Genomic DNA, 26,527 nt, shown 5'->3' on the forward strand with positions numbered 1-26,527 from the left:
TTTATTGAACACATCCCATTAAACATTCACAGTGCTGTGGAAAAAGTAAGAGAACCCTTGGATTTAATAAGTGGTTGATCCTCCTTTGGCAACAACAACCTCAACAAAGCGTTTCCAGTAGCTGCAGATTAGACCTGCACAATGTTCAGAAGGAATTTTGGATCATTCTTCTTCTACAGAACTGCTTCAGCTCAGCCATATTCTTAGAATGTCTGGTGTGAACGGCTCTCTTGAGGTCATTCCACAGCATCCCTATTGGGTTGTCTGGGCCACTCCAAAAGGTGTAGTTTCTTTTTTTGAAGCCATTCTGTAGTGGATTCACTTTTGATGTTTAGGGTCATTGTCCTGCTGTATCACCCACCATCTTCTGAGCTTGATAAACTTGGGAATTAATTTTTCCTTCGATGATGGCAAACGATCCTGGCCCCGAAGCAGCAAAACAGCCCCAAATCATTAAGCTCCCTCCACCGTACTTCACCATTGGGATGATGTACAAATTCGTATGACCTATACACCAGGCAATCAGGTGACTCTCTCTCATATAAAACGAGACAATAACTTACACAACATACTTTTTAACACTTGAAAAAAAAAAAAAAAGGCTTAGGGACTCTATATAGCTAGGTTTAGATATTTGGTTTGGGTTGGGGCATAAAAATAATATACACGGAACATTCACTTATTTCTGCATTAGACAGGGATTTGCACTTCTAAAACTTGAACGATTACATACGAAAGTTTTAGCCAACTTGTACGAATTTTCATGAGATTGGTTTGGTTTTATCCACAACACATTGTTTGCATTGTACTAGACTTATCAATTTAAGAGGCAAAACTCCTGATATGGCTGATATGAGTTCAATTGAAGAATCTACAGCCTCAGTGGACAATGCAAATTAACCAAAATACTACAATAGTAGGTCTATGCATTGCAAAAAATAAGACTAATTTAAAAACATAAAATGAGAATTCAATAATGATGGGGATGAAATATACTTAATTAAACATGAGAAAAAGACACAGAAATATGCAATATATCAATAAATGTTTCCTTAATTGTTTCTTCAAAATAATATATAGATGGCTACATGCTAAACAAATTAATATGTGTATCACTGTGCTATGAAATCGGTATATTAAAAACATCTTTTCACGAGGAACTACCTTGTAGTGGCTTCTAGATGCAAATTGTGAAATTGGACAATTTTAAATTGTCCACTCCGTTTAAACAGACTACCTGCTAAAAGGGCAATGGAAAGTGACAACAACATGTGACATGGGGACAAAGAAGAAAACTAGATGGATGCGTGTGAATCGGCATTATAAGTAATCGAATGCACCAAGAAAACAAGTGAAGAGGAGTACACCCCTAGTAAAGTTACATGTGTGTTCTAGAGTTAAGCAAATACTCATTAATAAATATCAGCAATAATTTCAAAGCAAAAAGACATGTGCATCACACTATGTAGCCAACCATTTTTGAAATATTACAAGGTCTTCTACTTCCAGAAAAGCACAGAGACTTTCACCAGGAGGCAGTGGACATCTAGAAACTTGCACATAATAGGTTTATCTGCAAGTATTCATAAGTATTTACAGGGTAAATACAATGTTTAATGATTAAAACAATAGTGAAAGCAAATATCATGTTCATTCATCACACTAAACAAGATAGATTGGCCTGGGCTATAAGATAAAATAAATTACATTATTATTATTATTATCATCACTGTGTTAAACGCAAAAGCTGCCCATGCCCAACCTACACTGATTTTTGCCAAATGCACAGCAGAAATACTGAAATGAGCAAAACAACCTAATTTTAAAGAAATATTTTTTAGTATAGAGTATTTAGTAGTAGACCAATCATAGTCTCTTAATTATTTCAGCGGATGAAAGTCATTTCAGATCTACATGTATTACAGCAAACAGCATGTATTGAATGGTGATATAATAGACTAATAGAATAATTAGATCTTTTTATTCATACAAAAATTCATTTCACAGCATAAACAGTTTTTTTAAAACTAATACTTTTACTTCTTTTTAGCTTGTAGAGAAAGTACAAGCGTCCTTCAGCTCAGAAGGCCAGCTCATTCAGCACTACAATTGTAACTGTTATTTTGAGAGAAATTACATCTTCTTTTCCCCCCTTAATTTCATACTATTCGCCAGGCAAATAAAGATGAACTTTGCTCACTGCGACAACCCTGGACAATGATTTTTTATATGAGTCACTAGAGAGCCTGATTGGGTGAAACTCTTCCCACAGGAAGTGCATTGGTACGGCCTCTCTCCAGTATGAATTCTCTCATGCGCTTTCAGGTTTCCTGACCTAATGAAACTCTTCCCACATGAAGTGCATTGGTACGGCCTCTCTCCAGTATGCACTCTTTCATGTGCTTTAAGGTTTCCTGACCTAATGAAACTCATCCCACATAAAGTGCAGTGGTATGACCTCTCCCTAGTATGCACTCTCTCATGTGCTTTAAGGTTTCCTGACCTAATGAAACTCATCCCACATAAAGTGCAGTGGTATGACCTCTCTCTAGTATGCACTCTCTCGTGTTTTTTCAGGTTTCCTGAAGTAGTGAAACTCTTTTCACAATATGAACATTTGTAAGGTTTTTCTCCAGTATGGATTCTTTGGTGCTGTTCCAAGTCACAAGCTCTGTGAAAGGCTTTCCCACACTCAGAGCACACATGATCTCTCACATCAGTGTGTTTTCTCTTGTGGTCTTTTAAACTGTGCAGAAATGCAAAACTCTTTCCACAAAATGAACACAAGAAAGGCTTCTCATTTGTATGAATTTTCCGGTGTGTTCTTAAGACTGATGGTGAAGAATATGTTTTGCCACATAGATCACAGATATATGCCTTTTCTCCAAAATGGAAGGACAGATGATCTTTGAGACTACATGCCTCTCTGTAACTCTTCTCACACAGATGGCATTTGAAAGGCTTCTCGCCAGTGTGAATTCTCATGTGCTTAGTAAGATTTGTTTTACGTGTAAACGTATTCCCACACTGAGGGCAGATGAAAGATTTTTTGTCTTGAGTTTTTTTTTGTGAGATATTCTTTTCGGTCTGTAAACCACTAAAAGATATTTGTCCAGTTTTGAAATCATGATGTGTCTGATCCGAGAGGTCCTTCTTCACTTCATTCAGTTCTTGACTTTTCCCGGTCACGTCCATCAAATCTAAAATGAAAACAGAAAATGATTGCCATTCATTTCGGACAAATATTAAAATACTGTAGAGCAGGAAGATACAGTAGTCAAGTAAGGCGTTTGTTATAACGACATGTCAGGCATTCAAGTGGGAAAAAAATACAGAAGCCAAACTTTGCCAAATAGACAATGACCAACAGCAAAAGCCTTTTTTTCTGTTGTACCAGTAAACCAACATAAGTGAATACACCTGCATCCATTAGTGCATGGCATCTAACAAGTTATAGAGCCTTGTTCAAAATATTGAAACACCAACAGATCGTCATATTCTCCTTTCCAATGCACTTTATTTCGATGCAGCTGCATCCGTCTAACATTGATCAGCCTTTTAAAGTAAACCTTTTTGACCAAGAGCGAATATGGAAGCATTTGACGCATGCGCACTACTACTGCTTAGTGGTCCTCTTTTAGTACATTCAATGGCAGGCACTTATTCTGACAATGTGCACAGAGGACTGTCCGGTTGTCAAGGAAAGCTGGGCCATACACGGACAATCCGAGAAGACTGTGCTGATGATTAAATTTGCGTATTGAAGTATGTTATTTATTGTTTGCTGGATACTTTTTGGGGTTTGTAATAAAATGGGGGCTTGTCACTTTGTATCTGCTTAGTTTAGCTTTTGTATTCCACTAATAGGTATAGTGGCGTGTTTCCTTTGAAACATGTCAGGTTTTTTGTTTAAGTAGTATTGTGGTGAATGCACATCTGTTGTGTCAAGAGTATCGCTGGTCTGTCCATTTATATTTTTCACCCATCAGGCTTTAGTGCATAAATTCCCCACACCTGTAACTGGATGAAGATTTGAACCTGGCTTAACCTGCGAACCCACATCCTAATGAGAGGACATGGTATTCTGGCTTTGCTATATGGTATGCATAATTTAATTTCTTTTAAACTGACTGATCTCAGTTCAGGCTGTTATTTAAGTTCTAAACCTTCGATGCACGGAGTCATGTGACTAAACATTTAGACAACTGTCTTTAAAAGGACGTCCTGATAAAGTCACTCCTCCTTTGGACATACTGTGTGCAGTTCAACAGGGATTGGGAAGAGGGTCTACCCTGGCTGATGTTGGATGCAAGGGAGGTGGCAAAAGAAAGTATGGGGTTCAGTCAGAATGAGTTAGCGTTTGGCCACTTTTCTGTGCTTCACTATACTGGTAAACATAAAATGTGCTTTATGTTTATGGATTTAGACTTGTTCAGAACAGAGAGATTGCAAAATATAAACTATAAGCAACAAGAAAACACAAAATGCCTATATGATCGCACTGTAGAGCGTTTTGTTTTTGTACCTGTAAATCCAGTTCTTGTATTGTGGCATTTAGTTGTCTCCCCTTTATGGCCCGTAGAGCATAAAATGAAAGAAAATGGCATATTCGCCACTCCGTCAACAACTCAGTTGTGTCATGTTAATTTATTGAGGCCCTGTAATGGGAACTTCTATCTCTTTAAAAGAGACCTTGGGACTGGACCTTGGGTCACAGTCAACCATCAGATACTCCTGTCCACCCTATCTATGCTGGCATCACAGGAGGATCTGTGCTTGGCTAGTTCAAGTACTATCTCTAAGGTAGGTTTTTCAAGGTAACCTGGAGAGGTGAAGTGTCCATGTCACATCAGATTCTTACTGGGGTACCTCTTCTCCAGGATGCATCATTCACATGCATGGATTCTCTTACCACTGCTACGTCACTGACAAACAGCTCTACTTGTCTTTCCAGCACAATGACCCCACGGTCAAATCCCGGCCTGTTTGGGAGTCATCTTGGAAGGATCACCACCTGCAACTCAACTTAGTGAAAACTGAGCTTTTCGTATTTCCAGCCAACCCTGGTGCTGAGCACAAAATCACCATTCAGCTGGGTTCATCTACAATAAATCCTTGCAAAATTGTCAGAAATCTAGGGGTAACCTTTGACAACCAACTCAATTTCACCAAACACATCTCAAAGACAGCACTATCATGTAGAGTTACACTCTAAAACATCAGAAAAATAAGACCCTTCCTCTTGGAACATACCACACAACTCCTTGTTCGGTCAGTTGTCATAACCAGACAGGATTACTGTAATGCTCTTATTGCTGGCCTTCCTGCATGCGCAATTAGGCCTTTGCAAATGATCCAGAATGCAGCAGCACGTCTAGTCTTTAACTAACCAAAGAGAGCACATGGTACAACACTCCTGGTCTCTCTTCACTGGCTGCTGGTTGGTGCAGGCATCAAATTCAAGGCTCTGATGCTGGCATAAAGAACAGTCACTGGATCTGTTCCAGCCTACCTAAAATCATTCCTGCTGAGCTACATTCCCACCAGAAGCCCGTGGTCAGCTAATTAGCGCCATCTTCTTGTACTAACACAGAGGCACCAAATTACTTTCTCTGACTTTCAGCTTCACTTTACCTTGTTGGTGGAACAAACTTCCCAACTCCATCCATGAAGCAGACTCGCTCTCGGTCTTCAAAAATTGGCTGAAGGCACATCTTTTCCATGAGCACTTGACCAAACAATACACACACACACACACACACACACACACACATATATATATACTGTATACACAGAAGAGCCAAAATATTATGACCACTTCAGATGAAAAGAATAACATTGATCATCTTCTAACAAGGCCACATGTCAAGGTCTGGGTGGATTAGATGTGAAGCAAACAATCAGTTGATGTAGTCAACATGCTGAATGCAGAAGAAATGGGCAGGAGTAAAGACCTGAACGACGTGCTGCATAGCTGCAGACTGGTCAGAATGCGACTCCTGTCCACCATCAAAAGCACCCATAATGGGCACGCGTGCATCGGAACTAGACCTTGGAGTGGTGGAAGAAGGTCACCTGGTCTGATGAGTCCCATTTTCTTTTTCATCACATAGATGGACATTACATTACATTGTTTACCTGGGATAGCACAAGGATGCACTGTGGAAAGACTAAAAGCCGGTGGAGGGAGTGTGATGTTCTGGGCAATGATCTGCTGGGAAACCCTGGGTCCGACCATTCATGTGGACGTCAATTTGACACATGCACTCATCTGGAGCTTACATAGAAACCAATATTGATGGCATTAGATTAATGCACAGATATAAACCTATAATATAAACCAGATATACAGACCAGATGAGGGAGAGGATGAAAGTAATTCCCACTACATATGGTATGGTTAGAAGTTGGGAGTATTTCTGCAACTGCTCCTGGGATTTTTAGCAGTTGCAGAAATCCCAGGAGCGGTTGCAGAAATACTAGAGTTTACTCAGAATGAAACCAAATCTAAAAACATCCAATTAATAGCAGATATGCAGACTGAAATGCCTTGTTTACATTTACATTTATGCATTTGGCAGACGCTTTTATCCAAAACGACTTACAGTGCACATATTACAGGGACAATCCCCCCGGAACAACGTGGTGTTCAGTGCCTTGCTCAAGGACACAACTCCTGTTACACCACCACTACTGTTGTTGATGAGAGAGGTCAACGGAGAATGGCCAGACTGGTTCGAGCTGACAGAAAGGCTATGGTAACTCAGATAACCACTCCGTACAATTGTGGTGAGCAGAATAGCATCTCAGGATGCACAACACATCAAACCTTGAGGCAGATGGGCCACAACAGCAGACCACGTTGTGCAATTTATTAGGACCATAGTGTCCTAATATAGTGCTCAGTGAGTGTATATTTGAAACTTAATCGAAAGCGAATGAACCAGCTACATAATAAATAAAAAAAAAATCTGGGTTTAAACATAACACACATCCAACAAATTGCATCTGAATGTACACTGTTCACATAAGCACAATAAACTACAACTATCAAATAGTCATGACATGGAATTGGTTACTTACGGATTTGCATTCAAGTCCAATTGTGTTTTTAAATCCCCCATCTTTCAAAAACACTTCTTTTGCAAAGCTTGAATCATATTGTGACTGATTCACAAGCAATCAATGCTGATTAAAGAATGTTTCATTTTTAAACCAATTTAATTTACTTGTTTTTTGGTTTCTTTGATTGATTATATTGTTATATAACATGAATTGTTAATTAACTACAACCAACAAATGTGGTGGACTGCTTTAAGTTTTGTTATTTTAATCTTCATCAACAGACAACAATGGAAAATCAAGAATGGACACCAACCTCTTTGTTCCTCAGTATCTTCATTATTCAGTCTGATTAATTCTGAAATGCAAACTTCATCAATCTCCACTTTAACAAATTCCTCTTCAACAGAGTCCATCTTTTCGGGATGTGTGTAGCCAAGTTCAGCAGGTTCCAGGGGGTATTTGTTAATGGTTTGCTTTGTTAAACCTATAAATGATAATTTTAAAATTAAAATATTAGAGGTGTTAACAGATTTTCACTTGTCTCACTTGCTCATACTCTTCTTCACAACAATACACTTCATCAATTGTCCTCCAATCAAACAAGCCAATCGACACAACCAATCAAAGTAACAAAGATTCTGTATTTCTATAAATTGTCTAAAAATACTAATTTGCCATAATAAAAATTAGGGTTGTCAATCGATTACATTTTATTTATTAATTACATGTCCTACCAATTATTCAAATTAATTGCATACATGTCAATATTTGTTTAGAAAGGCTCTCTAATAAAGATTTTTTCCAATACAAATAATAAAACGTTATACCACGGGTCTGTTGAATGCTTGATTCTGATTGGTTCATGGATGTTCAAATGTGTGCAATTATTTTCCAGTAACCGCACGGCTATGAAGTAGTTCAAGGCCTTGATATCACTTTGCCAAATTATTTCAGTTATTTCAAAGAGCCCTACAGGCTACCACAACAAAATAACCAGTTAAAACAAAGATATTGGTTCAATTAAATCAGTTAAGAACATCAAGACAATGTCTAAAATATCCTACATTTATTTCAATTTCAGTTAGAAAGAGCCCTCGTGCTCCCTCTTTTAACCCGCATTTACACACGCTCACACACATATGCACGGGCACTCACACGCACACACTCTCAAGCATTCACACATACATACACAAACGTTTGCCGGCGTTCACTCACACAACCTTTTTACACCTATGCCGAAAAGCAGCGCATCCTCTGTTGCTAGTTCTAAAGTGATGTTTTAGAATTAGTAACGAAGACTTGAGCTGTATCATAGCTAGATACACTTGATCAATACAACAGTTTCTATATTATCTGAAATATCTGTGGGAAACACCTTCGCGCTCCCCCTCTCTCACACCCACACATAGATATTATATGCGTAACGCACACACTATACTCAAGAGAAAAACAGAGTTGTCATGTCAGCGCACTCCTGCATCTCAGTGGGGGTTAAAAAAAAAACAAAAAAAGTTGTTACGGTTTACAACGGGAATGCGGCAACATGCATCTTGGCGATTTTGAATGTTACTTCTGACAAGAGCTGCAACAAAAAAGGTAATGCCAGAAGTGAGATCTCACACACGCACAAACACACACACACACACACACTAACTTGTTACTCCAGTAAGTGCTGCAGTAAAGCAGCGCAAGCCTCCGTTGTTAGTTCTAACGAGACGTTTTTGAATTAGCAACGAAGGCTCGGACTGTATTAAAGCAGGACGCTGACTCTGTGGTGGAAGACAGTAGTTCCTCTCATAAGAGCCTTTTAGGAATGAAAACCAGATAATGTCTTGTGACAAAATCCTGAATGATGTCTTAAGGTGTGGTAACCGTGGAATAATTGACTCCGATGTGCATCGTGACTGCTTTACCACCTCGGGTGTGTATTACGTTTAAACAATTTAACAGTCCGTCATTAATTATTCCTTACTTATACAAATACAGTATATATTATTCAGACAAGTGAAGCACTGATTAAACAATACAAAGTGGCTTTAAAGCAGATGTAACTTTTTCTGTTAAAACACTGTCTCTTATCCCAGCTTAATATGCAGAGACAACTACAAGTAAGCCACCTGTAGGCTCATTTTCTTGGAAACTGTAAACACTGTGTCTCTGTGGCAATATAAAAATTACTATTTTTGTTTTGAGTGGCCCATCGATACAGACAAAATACCATTGACTAAACCAATGGCCTGAGTTGGGGATGGGACAATCTCTTTGTTTGATCAATGGCAAAAAGTCGTTCCGTTCGTTGGCTGAGGAGAGCAGAAATGTCATACTTCAGCCTTAAAAGTCAATATATTGTTTGTTTTTATTCACATACCACTGAAAATTGGGGAGCGTGATATGACCAAAATCTTATATCAAGATATTAATAATTACATCACGATAACGATATACATCATAAAATAGTAAAAGTTTGTATTCTCTATTTTTGAAAACTCCAGTCAGTGCATTAAATATTTGAAAAATTAAACCTACTACTTATATAATTTTCTCTTTATTTGAAGCTTGACAAACATAGCAAAAAAAAAAAGTTTTTTCTAAATTTCAACCTTACCAAAATTTTAAATTACACATTATGCCACTTTTAAGTCTGATATGTTGTTTACCACTATTAATATTATAATAAACTGTCCTTAAGAAATTCAAGATCTTCTCAAAACAGTGTAATAAAGAAATGGACAAAAAAGTACACTGATCAGCCACAACATTAGAACAACCTGCCTAATATTGTGTAGGTTCCCCTCGTGCCTCCTAAACAGCTCCAACCCGCATCTCAAAATAACATTCTGAGATTATATTCTTCTCACCACAATTGTACAGAGCGTTTACAGAGTTACCATAGAGTTGGTCTGGCAATTCTCTGTTGACCTCTCTCATCAACAAGGCGTTTCCGTCCACAGAACTTCCGCTCACTGGATGTTTTTTTGTTGTTGTTTTTGGCAATATTCTAGAGACTGTCGTCTGTGAAAACCCCAGGAGATCAGCAGTTACACCAACAAAAATGCCACACTCCAAATCAATGAGATCACATTTTTCCCCATTCTGATGGTTGATGTGAACATTAACTGAAGCTGATGACCAGTATCTGCAAGATTTTATTTATTGCACTGCTGCCACACGATTGGCTGATTAGATCATAGCACGCATGATTGTTGGTGCCAGATGGTCTGGTTTGATTATTTCTGTAACTTCTGATCTCCTGGGATTTTCACACACAACAGTCTCTAGAATTTACTCAGAATGGTGCCAAAAACAAAAAATATCCAGTGAGCAGCAGTTCTGTGGACGGAAATGCCTCGTTGATGAGAGAGGTCAACAGAGAATGGTTACTCTGATAAACGCGCTGTACAATTGTGGTGAGAAGAATAGGTTCTCAGAATGCTATTCAGAGATGTGGGTTGGCCTACACAATATTAGGCAGGAGGCTTTAATGTTGTGGCTGATCGGTCTATATATATATATATATATATATATATATATATATATATATATTCAGAATTTGTTTTTTTCATCAGAAAATGGAGTTCCAGGGCTGAGAAAGAATGTAATAAGTACGATTTCTAACACTGTTCTACATTACAGAGAAATACTTAACCATAATAATGAGCTTTTAAAATATACATTTTTACAAACGCACGCATGAAGCGAGGAGCAGTGATGCCAGCAAAAGCTGTAATGATACTGACTGTGTCTTAAAACCAGCAAGGAGACTGTCTAAATACACAGAAAGCAAGGTACTAATTTAGCTTCCCCACAAACAGTTGGATAAGCCTTATAGCGCATATTTATCTAGGTTATCTAACGTTAGAGAGAGCAGCCATGCTAACATAAGGCTACTTACATGTTTCAAATGATAAGTCATGTTTGAGGTCGATGAATAATTGGCGAACGTTTGCATGTCACCTTCTTGGGGTCATCCTTTACCCTCTCAAAATGATCGCACACTTTGGATTTCCTGCGCGGCATAATTAATTACCACATGGACCAGCCATGTAAATGATTATGTCTGTGCGTCACTGACTGCGTGAGTTTTGTTTTTCCTGACTAATCAAAACTTGGTCGACCAAGACTCTTTACATCGACTAACGTTTAATCGACTCTTAGGGGCAGCCCTAGTTTTCAGCATCATAAATGTTGTGTTTTAAGGATGCAGTGTTAAGTTAAAGTAGCTGAAACTTTAAAAATCACATTTTGTGATATCTGCATTCTTTTGAGCTTGGTCCAGTTGTCAAAACGGTCCTCCTGTGTGACTGCCTCTCTTACAGTTGCTTCACTGCTTGTGAGGTTTGTTGAGGTACGCTGACTGCCCCTACTGATGAGGCTCAGAATACATTGCATGCTACAAGTAATTTGATATAAAATATCTGCAATATTTGATCCCAGTGCCATTAAAGCATAAAATCATGAAGTCTATGATATTATGCTTTCATTCCAGAGCACTGGCTTCAAAATGTACATTTTTAATATTTTCCACCAGATGGCGCCATTTTTCTCATTTACATTTACATTTATACATTTGGCAAACGCTTTTATCCAAAGCGACTTACAGTGCACTTATTACAGGGACAATCCCCCCGGAGCAACCTGAAGTTAAGTGCCTTGCTCAAGGACACAATGGTGGTGGCTGTGGGGATCGAACCAGTGAACTTCATTTTTAGCCTAAGGAGCAAATACATGCTTTTTTTTCCCATTTTCTGTTTGCTGTATTATAGAGCACTGCAGGCCAATTGAATAATGATGCAGCTAAACTTGTGTGGGTGTGCTGGTATGGATGTTAGAGTGTGTTTTGTATGTGTGTATTGAGACATTTGTGTGCGTGTCATATATATAATCAAACTGGCATTTAAAGGGTTAAAGAAAATGAATCATTTGGTAGTTATGATCAGTATTGATGTTGGTTAAAAACATTAACTCAATGAAAGTGGAAAATAATAGCAGTTCTTTGATGCAGATATTTTTGTCCTCTAAGGACCTCGGAGTAACTTTTTTTTATTGATGCACAAGTGTTAATTAAGCAATAAGGCATAAGAGGCCATGCTTTATTGGGAATATAGTCATTGACGATCATTTCATTTTGCCTCTGTCATTATCTGCAGTGTGTTTTAATGAGGGTGTCCCGCTCGATTTGTGTCTCCACTATGGTTTATGTAAAAATCTGTTACTCTACTCACTATGTTTACAAGCACTTTAAATGTTTTATTAAGGTGTGACAAAAACAATTATCTTTTTGAAACGTCATGTAAACAATTTTGTCCAACTGACTAAAATATTAAGGCATTTGTACCTCAAATATGTTCAACAGGTTTACACCCAAGTCAGACCATAAAGGCCGGTTTATAATTCTGCATCAAACCTATACTGACTGTATCCTTGTGTTGGTCTGCCTTCATAGTTCTGCATTATTGTGCATGTGCGTGTCATTCTGCGAGTACAGTAGTGTATTGAAAGAAAATGTTTTCATTTAAGAAATAATAAAACATTTAATAAATAAACAAAAGCAATGCAAATATCTGAAAGAGTGCAATATAATATATAGACAGATAGATAGATAATACATAAATCACACACTTTCAAATCAGTCAAATTAACTTAAAAAGTGATTAATCGTTCAGCTCATCCTTACTACTCAGATGAAAGGCCAATTTACACAAATACGAGTTGAAAAGGTTTCAAGTATTATATTAATTATTGCATAATGACCCGTGTGTGTATGTGTGTATTAGAGTGTGTGTGTGTGTGTGTGTGTGTGTGTGTATGTGAGTTTTACTATGTGGAGTTCAAATGTAATGCTGAAATTGATATTTTTTTATGTCAGGATAATATAACACAAGGTAGTCATAAACAAAGTAATGCTGTACATTAAGATAAACACAGAGTAAATAGTAAAATATGAGGTATCAGCATAGATAATGTAAAAAAAGTGGGGAAAAAAGCATGTGTTCAAAGATTTAATTACTTATTTATCATTTAATTACTGCATATTTGCATTGATTTTCTTATAGCCTACATCTGGAACATACATCTATCCGGTGTCATGTTTATGCATATTAATAATACATGCTCATTATATTATTAGTAGTTAAATAAAATAGCAACATAGTTCTTTTAATACTTACGTAATTAACTACTGACTTCACTCACGGAATCTGCTTTAGTTTGGAATATTTCCACTGTGTGTTCCCCGAAACAATGTTTACATGCGTAGATTTTTGTCTGTCTCAATCAATTATTTCATGCAATCCGACTGAAAAAGCAAAGAACGACTTCTTTGGGCGTTGTTTTACTTCTCTTTGTTTCTCAGCAGACTGGCGAGCTGTCACTCACAGTCGCAGAATTATGACATCAATGCATTCTGTGTTGGCGATTCTCATTTAATATGCACACTGCCACCTACTGGGCTATTGTGCAATCATGTTCTCTTTTCCTTTCTCCATATAAAAAGAAAACAAAAACGTTTGCTAGATTTACGCTGCTAAACAAGGAAGGAATGCATTATCACATTCTGTGAAAAGGGTCAATTCCAATATCTTGCTATTCTTTCATAATATTTCTCAAAATAATGGATTTGAATTCGCCTTTACAAAAGAAACGCTAACATCCAGTTCATTATTTTTAGTACACTCTTTGCTAGCTCATCAACCACTTCATTTCCAAAAATACATGTATGTGCTGGTGCCTGTCACTACTCGATCCGTACCTTCTTCTTCTTTTGGCGTTTTATGGCGGTTGGCAAACAAACAATAGGTGCATTCCCGCCACCTAATGGACTGGAGTGTGGACCATTGATGGAAAGGGGGAAAATAAATAAATACAATTAAATACAAATATAAATTATATAAACCTCTAAATCCTATTAAACAGTTCTACCTTTCTTACATGTTTTATTCACTATTTATTTTATGATGATTCAAGTAATTAAGCAGCAGTGTTTTAAGAGTACGATTTCCTATCCCCATTATCTCTTCCAATAGAACTACTCTTTCATTTTCGTAAGCGGAACAATATATTAGTATATGCACAACAGTTTCTGCTGATCCTGACCTGGTAATGATTGTGTTTTCTCTTCTACTACCAAAATTTCCTCTTTCACATCCTACAGAAATCTTCTTCTTCTTCTTTTATTTTAATGGCTGACTTTTATTTTAAGAGCTCTAAACTGTAATGTATCCAATCGCTTTAATAATGTTATTGATGCAGCACCATATATCATACAGCCATAATCCAACACATATCTAATCATATGGCACTTTTCCACTGCACGTTAGGTTTTGACTCACCTCAACTCTACACGCTTAACTTTTCTGAGCTTGCATTTCCACTGCAGTTTAGTGCCGCCTCAACGTGGGTGGGATTATAGGCTGATCGTCGTAGTTGCGCCGCCTCTACTGCCGTGACATCATCTTAAACACGATACAAACTGACTAAAACAATAACACGACCGCTAGCTGTTAGCTACTAGCTCATTGTGCTGCATAAAGCAGTTGTTGCATGGTGATTTTACACAAGTGTAACAGTTAAATTGTCCTGGTTGTTTTAGAAGCAAGCTTCCAGTAGCTGGTCAACTAAATAAAGTGAAGCTTTCAAGCAGAGAATAGTTAACATAACATACCATCCTCTTTCATACTCATTGTTTTTTCTATATCATTACTTAATTTTACTAAAGCATCTATTGTCGATCTTCCACTCTTGAACCCACATTGATATTTACTATATTTCCCTTTCTTTTCTAGATCATAAGACAAAAGTTTTACTATCATTTTTTCCATTCATTAACATAGGTTTGAGGTTAACGCTATTGGATGATAACTTCCAGGTAAATCTGGATCTTTCCCTGGCTTTCAATCTGTATTACTGCTGCCTGTTTCCATGTTTTTAAAAAATACTCCTTTCTAGAGCTTATTATATAATTTAAGTATCAAATTTAATGTCTTATCTGATAAACGCTTGAACATTATATAACTTAAAATATCCTGTCCGGGCACAGTATTATCACAGCTTTGCAATGAAACTCTTAATTTTTCTTCCTCATAATATCCTGATTCCTTTATAACAGTTCTTCTACTTCGTTAATATTGTCCTCCCAATTCTATATTATGAGATCTTTCTAATGCTTTTCCTAATAAATTTGCTTTTTCTATATCTATACATACATTTTCTACTAAAACTGGTATTTGAAATGTCTTTTCCACTTTATAATTCTACTTGCATTTGCTCTAGCTCTCTTGTATGCCAAAAGATTAGTCATATTCATGTTTTTCCTTAGCCGTTTGAATATATTGTTTATTTTCTTAATTGCTCTTTTGCACTCTTCTGTCCACCATGGTATATTCTTCATTTTCTGCGATCCAAAAAAAGCGATCCAAAAATAGTTTCTACTGATTCTTCATTTACTAGATTTATATTTCTCTCACAATCATTTTTAAAAGATTTCCAATCTGCTTTTTCATATAACCATTTTCTTTGAAGATAATAATCTGTTTTATACCTGTTAACTCTTATTGTGCAAAGTGATCACTTTCTGATGGAAAGTGATCACTCCCAATAGTATCATTGATCACATACCATTCGCACATCTCTGCCATCTCGTTTGAAATCATTGTTTGATAGTATTCCCTATTATACTGTATCTAGTGCCTTATCCTGTATTTAAACATACCAGTGCTCTATCACCTATAAACTGTTCCACTATTTCCCCATTACAATCTATCTTTGTACTACCCCATAGCCAATTATGTGCATGGACATCTCCACACAGTTCCCTTTTCCCTGTATTTCCACCAACCTTTTCAAGTAACTCTTGTGAAATTTGATCACATGGATTGTAAAAGTTAAAAATCACAATTGATCCCTCTTGGTAGAATACCTCTATACCAACACAATCTATTTCTTTGACATCTGTAAGTATTCTATATGCTATTCCCTCTTGAATAAATGTCACTACCCCTCCACCTTGTGCTCCCTTTCCATCCTTCTGGACAGAATTATATCCAAATATTTTAAATAGCAAATTTGGCTTGAGCCATGATTCTTGTGCACATATTATACTTGGTTTTTGTATTAATTCCATTATAAATGTATTAAATTCTTGTCCATTTGCTGTGAGACTTCTTGCATTCCATTGCAGAACACATATCATCAGGCTAATCCGACAATTGAGAACTTCCAGGATTACTTTTATTTTAGCTGATTTGCATGTCATCATAGCAGTAACATTGATAATCTTTATAATGAAGATCAAAAAATTCTCCTTTGTCATTATTAATGAGTTTTTATTTCTGCATTTGTTTCTTTCTGTCTTTTCTTCTCTCTTGTCCAAAGTATCTGGTTTGTTTCTGATTGCCATCTCATTGTTTTCTTGTTTGTTCCTGACTATCGTCTCTTTCTGCTTGTCATCTCTACTTCCACAAGCCTTTACTGCTTCTGCATATGTTACTTTATTTCTGACTTTGTATTTTTAACTTCTCTTGCTTTTATCTGCACTTCACTGTGTTTCCTGGACATTTATCATATTCATGTTCATCTCCACACTTTGGACATCTCATTTTCCCCTGAAAGACTGCAGCTACATGCCCTATACGCTGACATTTGAAACATCTTAGTGGCTTTGGGACATATTCTTGTATTGGATAATTTATATATCCCATTTGAACTATTTCCAGGAGAATACCTTCAAAGGTCAGCAGAATAGACATGCTTTCAAGTGTGCCCTCTTTGTTTTTAAATAATCTTCTTGCGTTTATTACTTTTCCTTCTCTTATACTTTCTGTAATTTCTTCCATTGATATATCCAACGGAATTCCAGTGATAACACCTTTTACTACCTAGAGACACCAATCTCTCGAGCTGATATATTCTCCCCATTTAAATATTTAAGCCTTAACAATTTATTTCGTTGTGCAATATCTTTAACAATTATCAGTACTCTCCCCTGTCTCAAACACTGAGCCATACTCACAGCACCAACTGTTATATTTATGAACTTTGTCATCGGATTCATGTGTTTTCCTGATAATTTCTCAAAAGTCATCATTACTTTATACATACTGTAGGCATATTCAATTCTTCTGTTGTATTTCCATCTCCCATACTATCCTGATGTCCCCTTTTCTTTTCTTTTTACTCACTATTTGAACTGCCGGCATCATATCCTCGCTATCTTCCAAGTCCTTTGTAGGTCCTGAAATGTTTCATTTTGGAATGTTTTCCCTTTGATATAATTCCGAAAATATTAGAGAGTATTTTCATCCATTATTTACCCATCCGAGTCTTCTTGCATGATTTGTTCATCCAAATCTTTCTGACGTTCAAACACGCCTTCCGAGCTGCTAGGTTAACGCACGTTTCCACCACCGATTCTGCGCAAAAAACAAAAATTCTACACTTTGATGAATATCATATGAATTAGCCAAATTTAGAAAAGTATGAATCCTGACAATTTCATATGAGAGTGTGTTGGTTTTTCATTATCCAATTAGCACTCTTGGCATCTGTGTCCTAATTATACAGCGTACCTATTTTACTTACGTTTTTTTGCATAGCCAAATTTCAAACATTACGAGTTCACGCTACTAAGACAGACAAAAAACATGGAAACATGGAAACATGGACAGGTTACGAACACCATAACACACTTTTGTTGTCTTTAACCAAAATTCCGTCTTTGAAATTTACACAAATTTCACATGATAAAGATTCTGACACTCTCTTCTCAACTTTGCTCACTGTGACAACTTTGAATATCTTTGTAGAGCACTTTATAAGCTGAAACTCTTTCCACATGAAGAACAGTTGTATGGCTTCTCTCCAGTATGAACACTAACATGGTGAAACTCTTTCCACAATATGAGCACTTGTAAGGTTATTCTCCAGTATGAATTATTTTGTGCCGTTTCACAGTGCTGAAGTTTTTACCACTCTCTGAGTACACATGAGCTTGTATGAGTGATATGTTTTTTATGTGCAGTTTAAAATGGCCCATCTGTGAAAAACTCTTTTCGCAACGAGAACACAAAGGTTTCTTATTATCATGCATTATCAAGAGAAAGGTTTCTCAGGTTTCTGATCCTCTTCATTCTGTTCTTGACTATCCTCTTTCACTTTCATCAAGTCTAAAATAGATAAAATTGTGAAAAACGAATACAAGTGAGAAATAAAATTAAATAAAGGAAGAACAGAAGAGCAAGTTTTATATTAATGTGATCTTAATTTAAAGGTTCATTTTGTTATTGTCATGTTCTGTATCCTGGAATTTGTGACAAAGATTTACCCACCCCTCTGACTGAAAACAAATGGCTTCCAAGTGCGTTCTAGTGCATTCCGTCTCACACTACGAAAAAATTTGCTGACCAGAGGATGTTTGCCTACAGACAAGCCTGCAGAGGTCATGTGTGGTCACTATGGCAGTGACATAGTTAAAAAAAGCAATGAAAGTCACCATTTAAAGGCATACAGCCACCTTGTTCAGGGAGCCCAAGCCTTTAGGATGGTGCCTAGCACCAGTTGCGACAAATTTACTGTGTCACACGAGACCCATTCAGAGGCTAGACATGCAGTTTCCATAGCCCTGGCTGAGGATGCCAGATCGTTCCTCGAGTTTGCGATAGCAGATCTGTCCTCAAAGGGTTCAGCACTGGGAATTACCATAAGTCTACTTTAAAAATGATTCCATCTGGTAGCTCAGTGGTAAAGATGCTGGCTACCACCCCTGGAGTTCTCTGGTTCAAATCCCAGGGTGTGCTGAGTGTCTCCAGCCCGGCCTCCTAAGCAACCAAATTGGCACAGTTGCTAGGGAGGGTAGAGTCACATGGGGTAACCTCCTCGTGGTTGCTATAATGTGGTTTGTTCTCAGTGGGGCACATGGTGAGTTGAGTGTGGATGTGGTGGTGGATGGCGTGAAGCCTCCACAGTGCTGTCTCCGTGGCAATGTGCTCAACGAGCCATGTGATAAGATGTGTGGGTTGGCGGTCTTAGATGCAGGTTTGCAGAATTATCAGATGCAGAATTACGGTAGTGCCGTAGCCAAGCACGTGATTAACTGCTGCTGTAATCCATCATGTGATGAATTGGTTGTGATAAGAACCACTGTAATCATTTATGCATTCGGTTAGAGTTGAGGTATGAATAAACTCTTACACCCTGTCTACACTAGGCACATCCATTGATGCGACACAACAGCTTGAGGCTGTCTACACTGGATGCATCAACATGAACATTCTAAACAGTTTATTTGTGTTGTTGAGCAATATTAGCAACATCACGTGCAGCGCAAAATGGAACAGGCTTTCAGTCTGGCTTTAAAAAAGGACAGTTCATGGAGACTGCCCTCTTGTCAGAAGTGGACACCCTGTGACGGGCAAGAGCAAACTTCATAGGGCATGATTTAATGTGGGGGGAAACAAATCCTGGTTACTAATGTGGAAAATTAAAAAAACTATCATATAGATTTGGCTATTTTTAAAGAAGGTTTGTATGTGTGTGTGCTTTCCACTTCAAATAAATGCAAAAATTCTAAACTTGATTCAATTAAAATTGGTGGTAAATGTACCAATATATCAATACATAGCCTAGGAATAAACAACAATATGAAGGCTACCTACAAATTATACTAAATACTTTAATGTAAAACATCATGCGGGGATATCCGTGACAACTTTTAATAGATTTCATAAACAAATTCTAATATTTGACTACATTACTGTAATATAATTTTGAATGATTACTATTTAATATGTAAATGTTATAGTACAACAGTAATATTTCTGTTGTAATTTCAGTAACACTTTTAAATAAGATTACATTTGTTTACATTACATTTACAACATTAGTTATCATGAACTTACAATGAACACTACTTTTACAGCATTAATTAATCTTTGTTAACATTAGTTTCAACATATACTTACACATTTTTAAAATCAAAAGTAGAATACGTTTACATTAATGTACTACAAACTACTGCAACATAAACAATTTTATTTTTTGTATTTAATAACGTTAATACAGATTAATAAATAAATACTTTAAAAACCATTTAGTTTATTGTTAGTTTACAGTATGATAACTAATGCAATTACTAATGTTAATAAATGTAAGCTTAGTATAAGTGCTACCGTAATTTCTTAACATTCACACACATTGGTCCTGTTGAACACTCAAGCCTTTTTTGATGGTAGACTATAAACTTTGTATTTTTTGTTGAAATACCATTTCCTCCCCTTCTGTGCCCCAGTGTGACGTTATTATAGGAATATTTTGAATTACGTGAAAATAAAATGATCTCATAGCACTTTCAAAACTTAAGCATATTCCAAACCTTGAAAACCGAACTGTGAAAATCAAGAATTTTCTAAACTTTCAAGACTCTGTACGAACCCTGAGCTTAACCTTGCTGCTAACATCTCATCAACTGCCTGGTCTTGCAGGTTTGCGCTTAACAACATCAGGAAAATCTGACCATTCCTGTCTGAATATGCTACACAGCTCCTAATCCAATCTCTGGTCATTTCAAGGCTGGACTACTGTAATGCCCTATTGTCTGAAATTGTTCTGTGAGCACTTAACAGATATACACAAAATGGTCTTACTTTTTTAACAAAATGTTTTAGAATTATTTGTCTGTTTCTTTCTTCTGTGCTAGTATCTGTACTACTCTAACCACTGTGAGAACTTGGCAGTATAATTCTAAATATATTGTTGACCTTTGTATGACAAACGGCTTGCTTTGTTCCTCATATGTTGCTTTGGATAAAAGTGTCTGCTAAATTACTAAATGTGATGTAAATGTATAATGTAAATGTAATTGACTACTCTCCTCCAATTGTTCCATAAAATGACCATAAATATAAACTATACAAATTAAACTAGCATTTACAGGCTTGGAACTAAATGGCATTTCCATGAAAATGGGAAACATCTGGAAGGAATGTAACACTTTTTGTCCATCCAAATAAACAGTACAAAAACTCTTGAATTTTGAAAATGTAGCAACATCTCTGTAGTGTACAGTAAATAAAGTAAAAGGAGTTCAAATGTTACAACCTACCACAATACCAGGTTGTAACAATATATGAAAAAATCAAATAGTCTCCAATGTAACAGATTTAAAGAACAAACATAAAAAACACACAAAAATTTCTGGGTAACAGTATATGAGAAATATTAAGCATGTTTTAGACCAATGTACTGATCTTTCATAGGTAAATCACATTCCTAGTGACATCAATTGTCAGCATTTTGCCTACAAAAATAACACACAATTGCTTGTCTAACATGCAGTAGATGTTCTACTCTCTCCAGTGCCATGGGAATGCCAGTTGTATTCAGTTCTGCTGGCTCCTCCTCTTCCTACAATCAAGCAGCCAAAATGTTATCTCCCTCTGATGCGCACAAGTTATGTAGGACACAACAGCTGCTAACAATTGTTGGAACCCTTGATATACGCACTTCCATCCTCTTCAGCAGACACCTCCATCTCCTCTTTAGCGTTCAAAGGCACATTCAACAGTCTTGTGTGCACAGCTAAGTCGGTAGATTAATGTGCAACACTTCTCTGATTAGATGTCAATTGTCTGGAAGTCCCTTCATCAGCCAGCTCAAGAGTGGGTATGCAGGTTCACAAAGAAACATAATAGGACCTGCACACCTTCTGTTTCCTTTGTGACCTATACAGAGAAATAGAAACTGAAGAATGGAACTGAGAGCCTCGGCAACAAGTAAAAGTGAATATGAAAATAATCAGTTAAACAGTAACGTCACCTACAGATGTCTAACCAATGGGAAATGTTTGTCATTCTCTGCCAGTTGGAACTGGGTGGAGTTTCGTAACACTTGTGCATCGTGCACACTGCAAGCCCATCCCACATTGATACTGGAAAAGTTATTGAGGACAAACCAGTCAAGAAACAGACTTGTTAACATACTGTGATATACAAATAGACTAGCTGTTTATTAATATATGGATTTGTGTTAATGCATAACTTTACTTACCGGAAGTGGTGGTCTACAATTGTTTGTAACATGATGGAGTTACTTTCTTTATTATAAAAATAACCTTTTTAAATCATCACAGGATGAAGTAACAGGGATATGGGAACCGTTAATAGCTCCGGCACATTGAGGGAATCCCCATCTATCCTCAAAGCAATCCGCAATCACCAGAATGTTTTCTCCATAGGCAAATTAATACAATGACTTCAAACAATACTTTTCCCACAAACAGCAGTGCACAGATGCTTTACCACGGCTAAAAAACTAGGCTAAACATCTGAACTCTGAAAAAGCCCATGCACAAGACTTCAGACAGGATCTCCAATATTGATTGCTAACAACACATGCAGTAAAATACTGACTTAATATTTGTGTGCGAGTGGCAATCGCAGACATGCCTATGCACCCTCCTCTTGAAGAAATCCAGTCACAATGGACAAAGGAGATGCATTTAAATACCAGGTATACACAGTAATGTGGTTTGGTTGACCAAAATGTCTGTTATTACTGTGTGTTATATATGGGAAGAAGTTTCAATGTACCATGTTAATCAAAATCAAATCAGCTGTGACATGAATAATACATTAATTGGACCCCAATTTAATTTGACTCTTTTTATGAGATTTGCAGTTAATTCGGTCAATCTGATGTTAATGACATAAAGTCTGGTAGATATCTGTTTATATAAGGTTATGATCATTTATACCACTGCAAAAATCATAACTGTCCTGCTCAGTATTTTGTCCTGTTTTCCAGTGAAAATATCAAAACATAAAATAAAACAAGATTTATTTACTTGACAAACAAAATGACAAAGAAATTGTCTTTTTTCAGAAAAATCTGACTAAATTAAGTGAACTTTATGCTTAAAACAAGACAAAAATCGGCCAGTGGGAAAATAAATCCTTTTGAATCAAGTTTATTTTTCTTACCCCATTGGTAAGAAGTATCCTTATAAGCTTAAACATCAGTGAATTTAGTCTCAAAACAAGACTATTATTCTTATGCCAGGGGTTTTCAAAACGTGGGGCGTGCCACCCTGGGGGGCACTAGAGCATGTCAGGGGAGGCGTGAAGAGAGTGGACAACAGATAATTGGAAAAGAGTGTTATGGATCTTAACCCCATTGAGGTTTCAGTTAGACTGTAAGGTGCGTGAGAGGTGCCCGACAAGACAGCCACATCTATGGCAAGAGCTACAGGAAGTGTGGGGTGAAATGTCACATGAGTATCTGGACAAACTGACAGCTAGAATGCCAAGGATCTACAAAGATGTCATTGTTGCACGTGGAGGATTTTTTGATGAGAACTCTTTGAAGTAGTTTAAGAAGTTCTGAAAAAAAACAATTCTAATTGTAATAGTGATTTTTCAGGTTATTAATGTCCTGACTATACATTGTGATCAGCTGAATGCCACTTTGGTGAATAAAAGTACCAATTTCTTACTCTAAGTGCAGGGGCGATTTGATGTACATCATGTACATTGTGTCAGAAGGGAGGCCAACTGTCTTTGAAAACCCCTGTCTTATGCCAATTTGCATATTAAGTAAATATGTCTGGTTTTAACCCTTATGTTGTATTCTGGTAATTTTGACCTGGACAACATTTTATTTTTTTACTTAATTTACTTTACTAACAAAACGGTCAAGAATGTTTCTATATTTTTGCTGGAAACAAAATGCTAATTAAGACATTTGGTACCATTGTAAAGAAAACGTAATGATAAATTCTCTTAGCCTAAGAAACTGCGGAAAAAAAATAAAAATCACAAAACTTCAGCCAAACATTTACTTGTATTTTATTTTTTCTGATTTAACAGTATATGCCTTAGGGTGTAAATGAGATGGCTCCAAAAAACTGCTTTTGTTTTGTTCTCAATCATGTAACCTGTAACTGAGTAAAAGTTTGTGTTGATACGACAAAACATTCAAAATTGAAAATAGCATTACAAAAATTATTTAAAACATAATAATTGTACATAAGAACTAATTACACATGCAAATACTACAATGACTAAAGGTATGCTCTCCCTCCATAGCATGCAGGCATGAGTAAAAAGACCTCATTCAGTTCCATTAAGTGTCATTTGAGCCATCAATGACCTCGGATTCATGTACTTGGTACCATCTCCTGGGGGCCAATTGTAATTAGAGTGAACGATCCTCTCTGCCCATATTTGGATGACTTCCACCTCTGGTTGGTTTAGCGTTCCATGATGCTGAACAATGTACTATATAATTTCCCATAAAGTCATCAACATGTTTTGGCCGGATACCACATTATTTGAGGTGTACACATTGTGCTTTGAGTGGATTATCTAATGATCTATGCATCTGATTATGTTGTGTGTAGGCTTGTTCTAACAGAAATCCCCTCCTCTACGTAATGTTATGTCATGTTGTATATTCTGTTTATTTTTTGTAAAGTTACAAGTGAAATTGTGGCTTACAAGCAACATCTCTTCACATGAAACATGTATGTCAAAGATATATAATTAGCTATTACATATTACTAATATATTAAAAAAAACAATTTCTGCAAGTAAAACAAATAGGCTGGTTGTATTCTACTCTTGAGAGCTTTCCAACAAAGGACACATGGCTGTATGGTCAGTTAGATGTTTTCACCGATTACAATAGTGCAAATGTTTTAATAAATTACCAAAAAAGAATATTACAGACTTGTCTGCAAATTTCAAAGCACTTTAGTTTTGTCTAATAACTAGCTTTTAAGCTTTAAAACAATACCTATTTTGTGATAGTCAAGACTAATAAAGGTAGTTATTAAGATTTGGATAATATTTTTCCAGCAGGCCCAAGCTTAAATGGTTAAATACAAAATGCTGACCCGGAAATTAACTTTGCTTCCTACGACAATACTTTTTTAAATGAGCCTGCAGATTACTGGATTGGCTGAATCTCTTCCGACATGAAGTGCAGTGGTATGGCTTCTCTCCAGTATGCACCCTCTCATGTGTTTTTAGGTTATATGATTTAACGAAACTCTTTCCACAAAAAGAACATATGCAAGGCTTGTCATTTGTGTGAGTTTTCATGTGTGCTTTTAGATGTGATATCTGAATAAACTTTTTGCCACACTGATCACAGTTAAACGGCCTTAATCCAGAGTGATACTGCAGATGAACTTTGAGATGGCCTGCTTGTGTGAAACTCTTTTCACACTGATGGCATGTGAAAGGCTTCTCTCCGGTGTGAATTCTCAAGTGACATTTAAAGTTTCCTCTATCTCTGAAACTCTTGCCACATTGAGGACATGTGAAAGGCTTCTCTCCTGTGTGAATTCTCATGTGACGTTTAAAATCTCCTTTTTGTGCAAAACTCTTTCCACAGTGACAGCAGGTGAAGTCATTTTTGGCTCTTATTCTTTGAGATCTTTTCGGTGTGAAATTCTTTTCAGTCTTTGAGCCACTAAAAGATTCTCCACCAGTCATGAGATTCTCAAACGTATGATACTGATGGCGTTTCTCCTCCACGTCATTCGGATCTTGACTTTCTTCTTTTATTTTTATCAAGTCTAAAATGAACAGTAAATTGAGACAAATGTGAAAAAATAAATACAGTTTTACCACTATTGAAATGGCAGTAAGCAGCCAAGGCCAATAATCTACTTTGTGATCTATGATATGCAGAAGTTTAGTTTTTTCTTTCTTATGTAGATTCTGGAATGTAAAATTCTAACTGTAATTTAACCACTTCTATTCATTTTAACTACAGCTGCCAGGTCTAGTGATCTATAAGAAGCTATTTTCCTCAATGTTTCTCAACAGTCATTATGAAGAATCAAGAATGGACACCAACCTCTTTGTTCCTCAGTATCTTCTTGTTTCATTCTGCATGCTTCTGTAATACTGATGTCTTCAGACTCCTCTTTAACCTCCTCTTTAACAAACTTCATTTTTGCAATAAGTAGAATTCAGCTGTTACACTTGGAGTTGTTCCTCTTTACGTCCTACCTTTTTCTTTCATCACTTTTTCAGATGATGGAAATAATCACAGCATTAATTGGTGAATTGCCATGGAAATGGTCTTCACTCCAGAGGTGAATCACAATCGTTGAGTGGTATGGAAGAGCAGCTCTGCCAAAAAAGGGACAAAATTCCTTAATTTTTATAATAACACCTTGTTGAAGGAAATGCCATTATCCTGTTTACAATGTATAACCATAGCTAGGCAGTGAAACGTTTATGTAATACACAAGGAAAATAGACTTTATGACCTTAAGAATGTATGATTAGCTGTGTGTCAACCAAAAGAATGTAACAAGGTGGATGCAATAATATGGGTAGGGATTATTTAATGCAATGCTAAAAATAACGGACTGCTTAAAGGCAGAAGTTGGATTAAAAGCAGACATGTGGTTTATTCTAGACCTCAGAATGACCTAAGACCTTGATGACCACTATTGATC

At 36.7% G+C, this 26,527-nt stretch overlaps 2 protein-coding genes across 6 annotated transcripts in view; both read right to left on the bottom strand.

Moving 5' to 3' along the window:
• Positions 1-26,189, bottom strand: LOC127649634 (gastrula zinc finger protein XlCGF49.1-like). 5 transcript variants are annotated; one of them, XM_052134852.1, is made up of 3 exons: positions 13,233-13,778; positions 7,379-7,549; positions 1-3,200 (listed from the first exon to the last, which is right to left on the bottom strand). In XM_052134852.1, the coding sequence occupies exons 2-3, from the start codon at positions 7,476-7,478 to the stop codon at positions 2,197-2,199; spliced, it is 1,104 nt and encodes a 367-aa protein (XP_051990812.1). In that variant the 5' UTR covers positions 7,479-7,549; positions 13,233-13,778; the 3' UTR covers positions 1-2,196. The 5 variants fall into 5 exon arrangements, with proteins under 5 accessions (XP_051990812.1, XP_051990815.1, XP_051990814.1 ...); XM_052134855.1 differs by lacking the exons at positions 7,379-7,549; positions 13,233-13,778 and adding exons at positions 5,635-5,728; positions 6,139-7,324; XM_052134854.1 differs by lacking the exons at positions 7,379-7,549; positions 13,233-13,778 and adding an exon at positions 25,918-26,177.
• The window catches only part of LOC127649630 (gastrula zinc finger protein XlCGF57.1-like), a 29,147-nt gene continuing 28,672 nt past the window's right edge, over positions 26,053-26,527 (bottom strand). The window contains exon 5 of the transcript XR_007971310.1: positions 26,053-26,195. The gene's annotated coding sequence lies outside the window, so the exon portion shown is untranslated. The remainder of the gene's footprint in view (positions 26,196-26,527) is intronic.

This window comes from Xyrauchen texanus, chromosome 9, assembly GCF_025860055.1.
Source record: "Xyrauchen texanus isolate HMW12.3.18 chromosome 9, RBS_HiC_50CHRs, whole genome shotgun sequence".
In the NCBI taxonomy this organism is placed as follows: Eukaryota; Metazoa; Chordata; class Actinopteri; order Cypriniformes; family Catostomidae; genus Xyrauchen; species Xyrauchen texanus.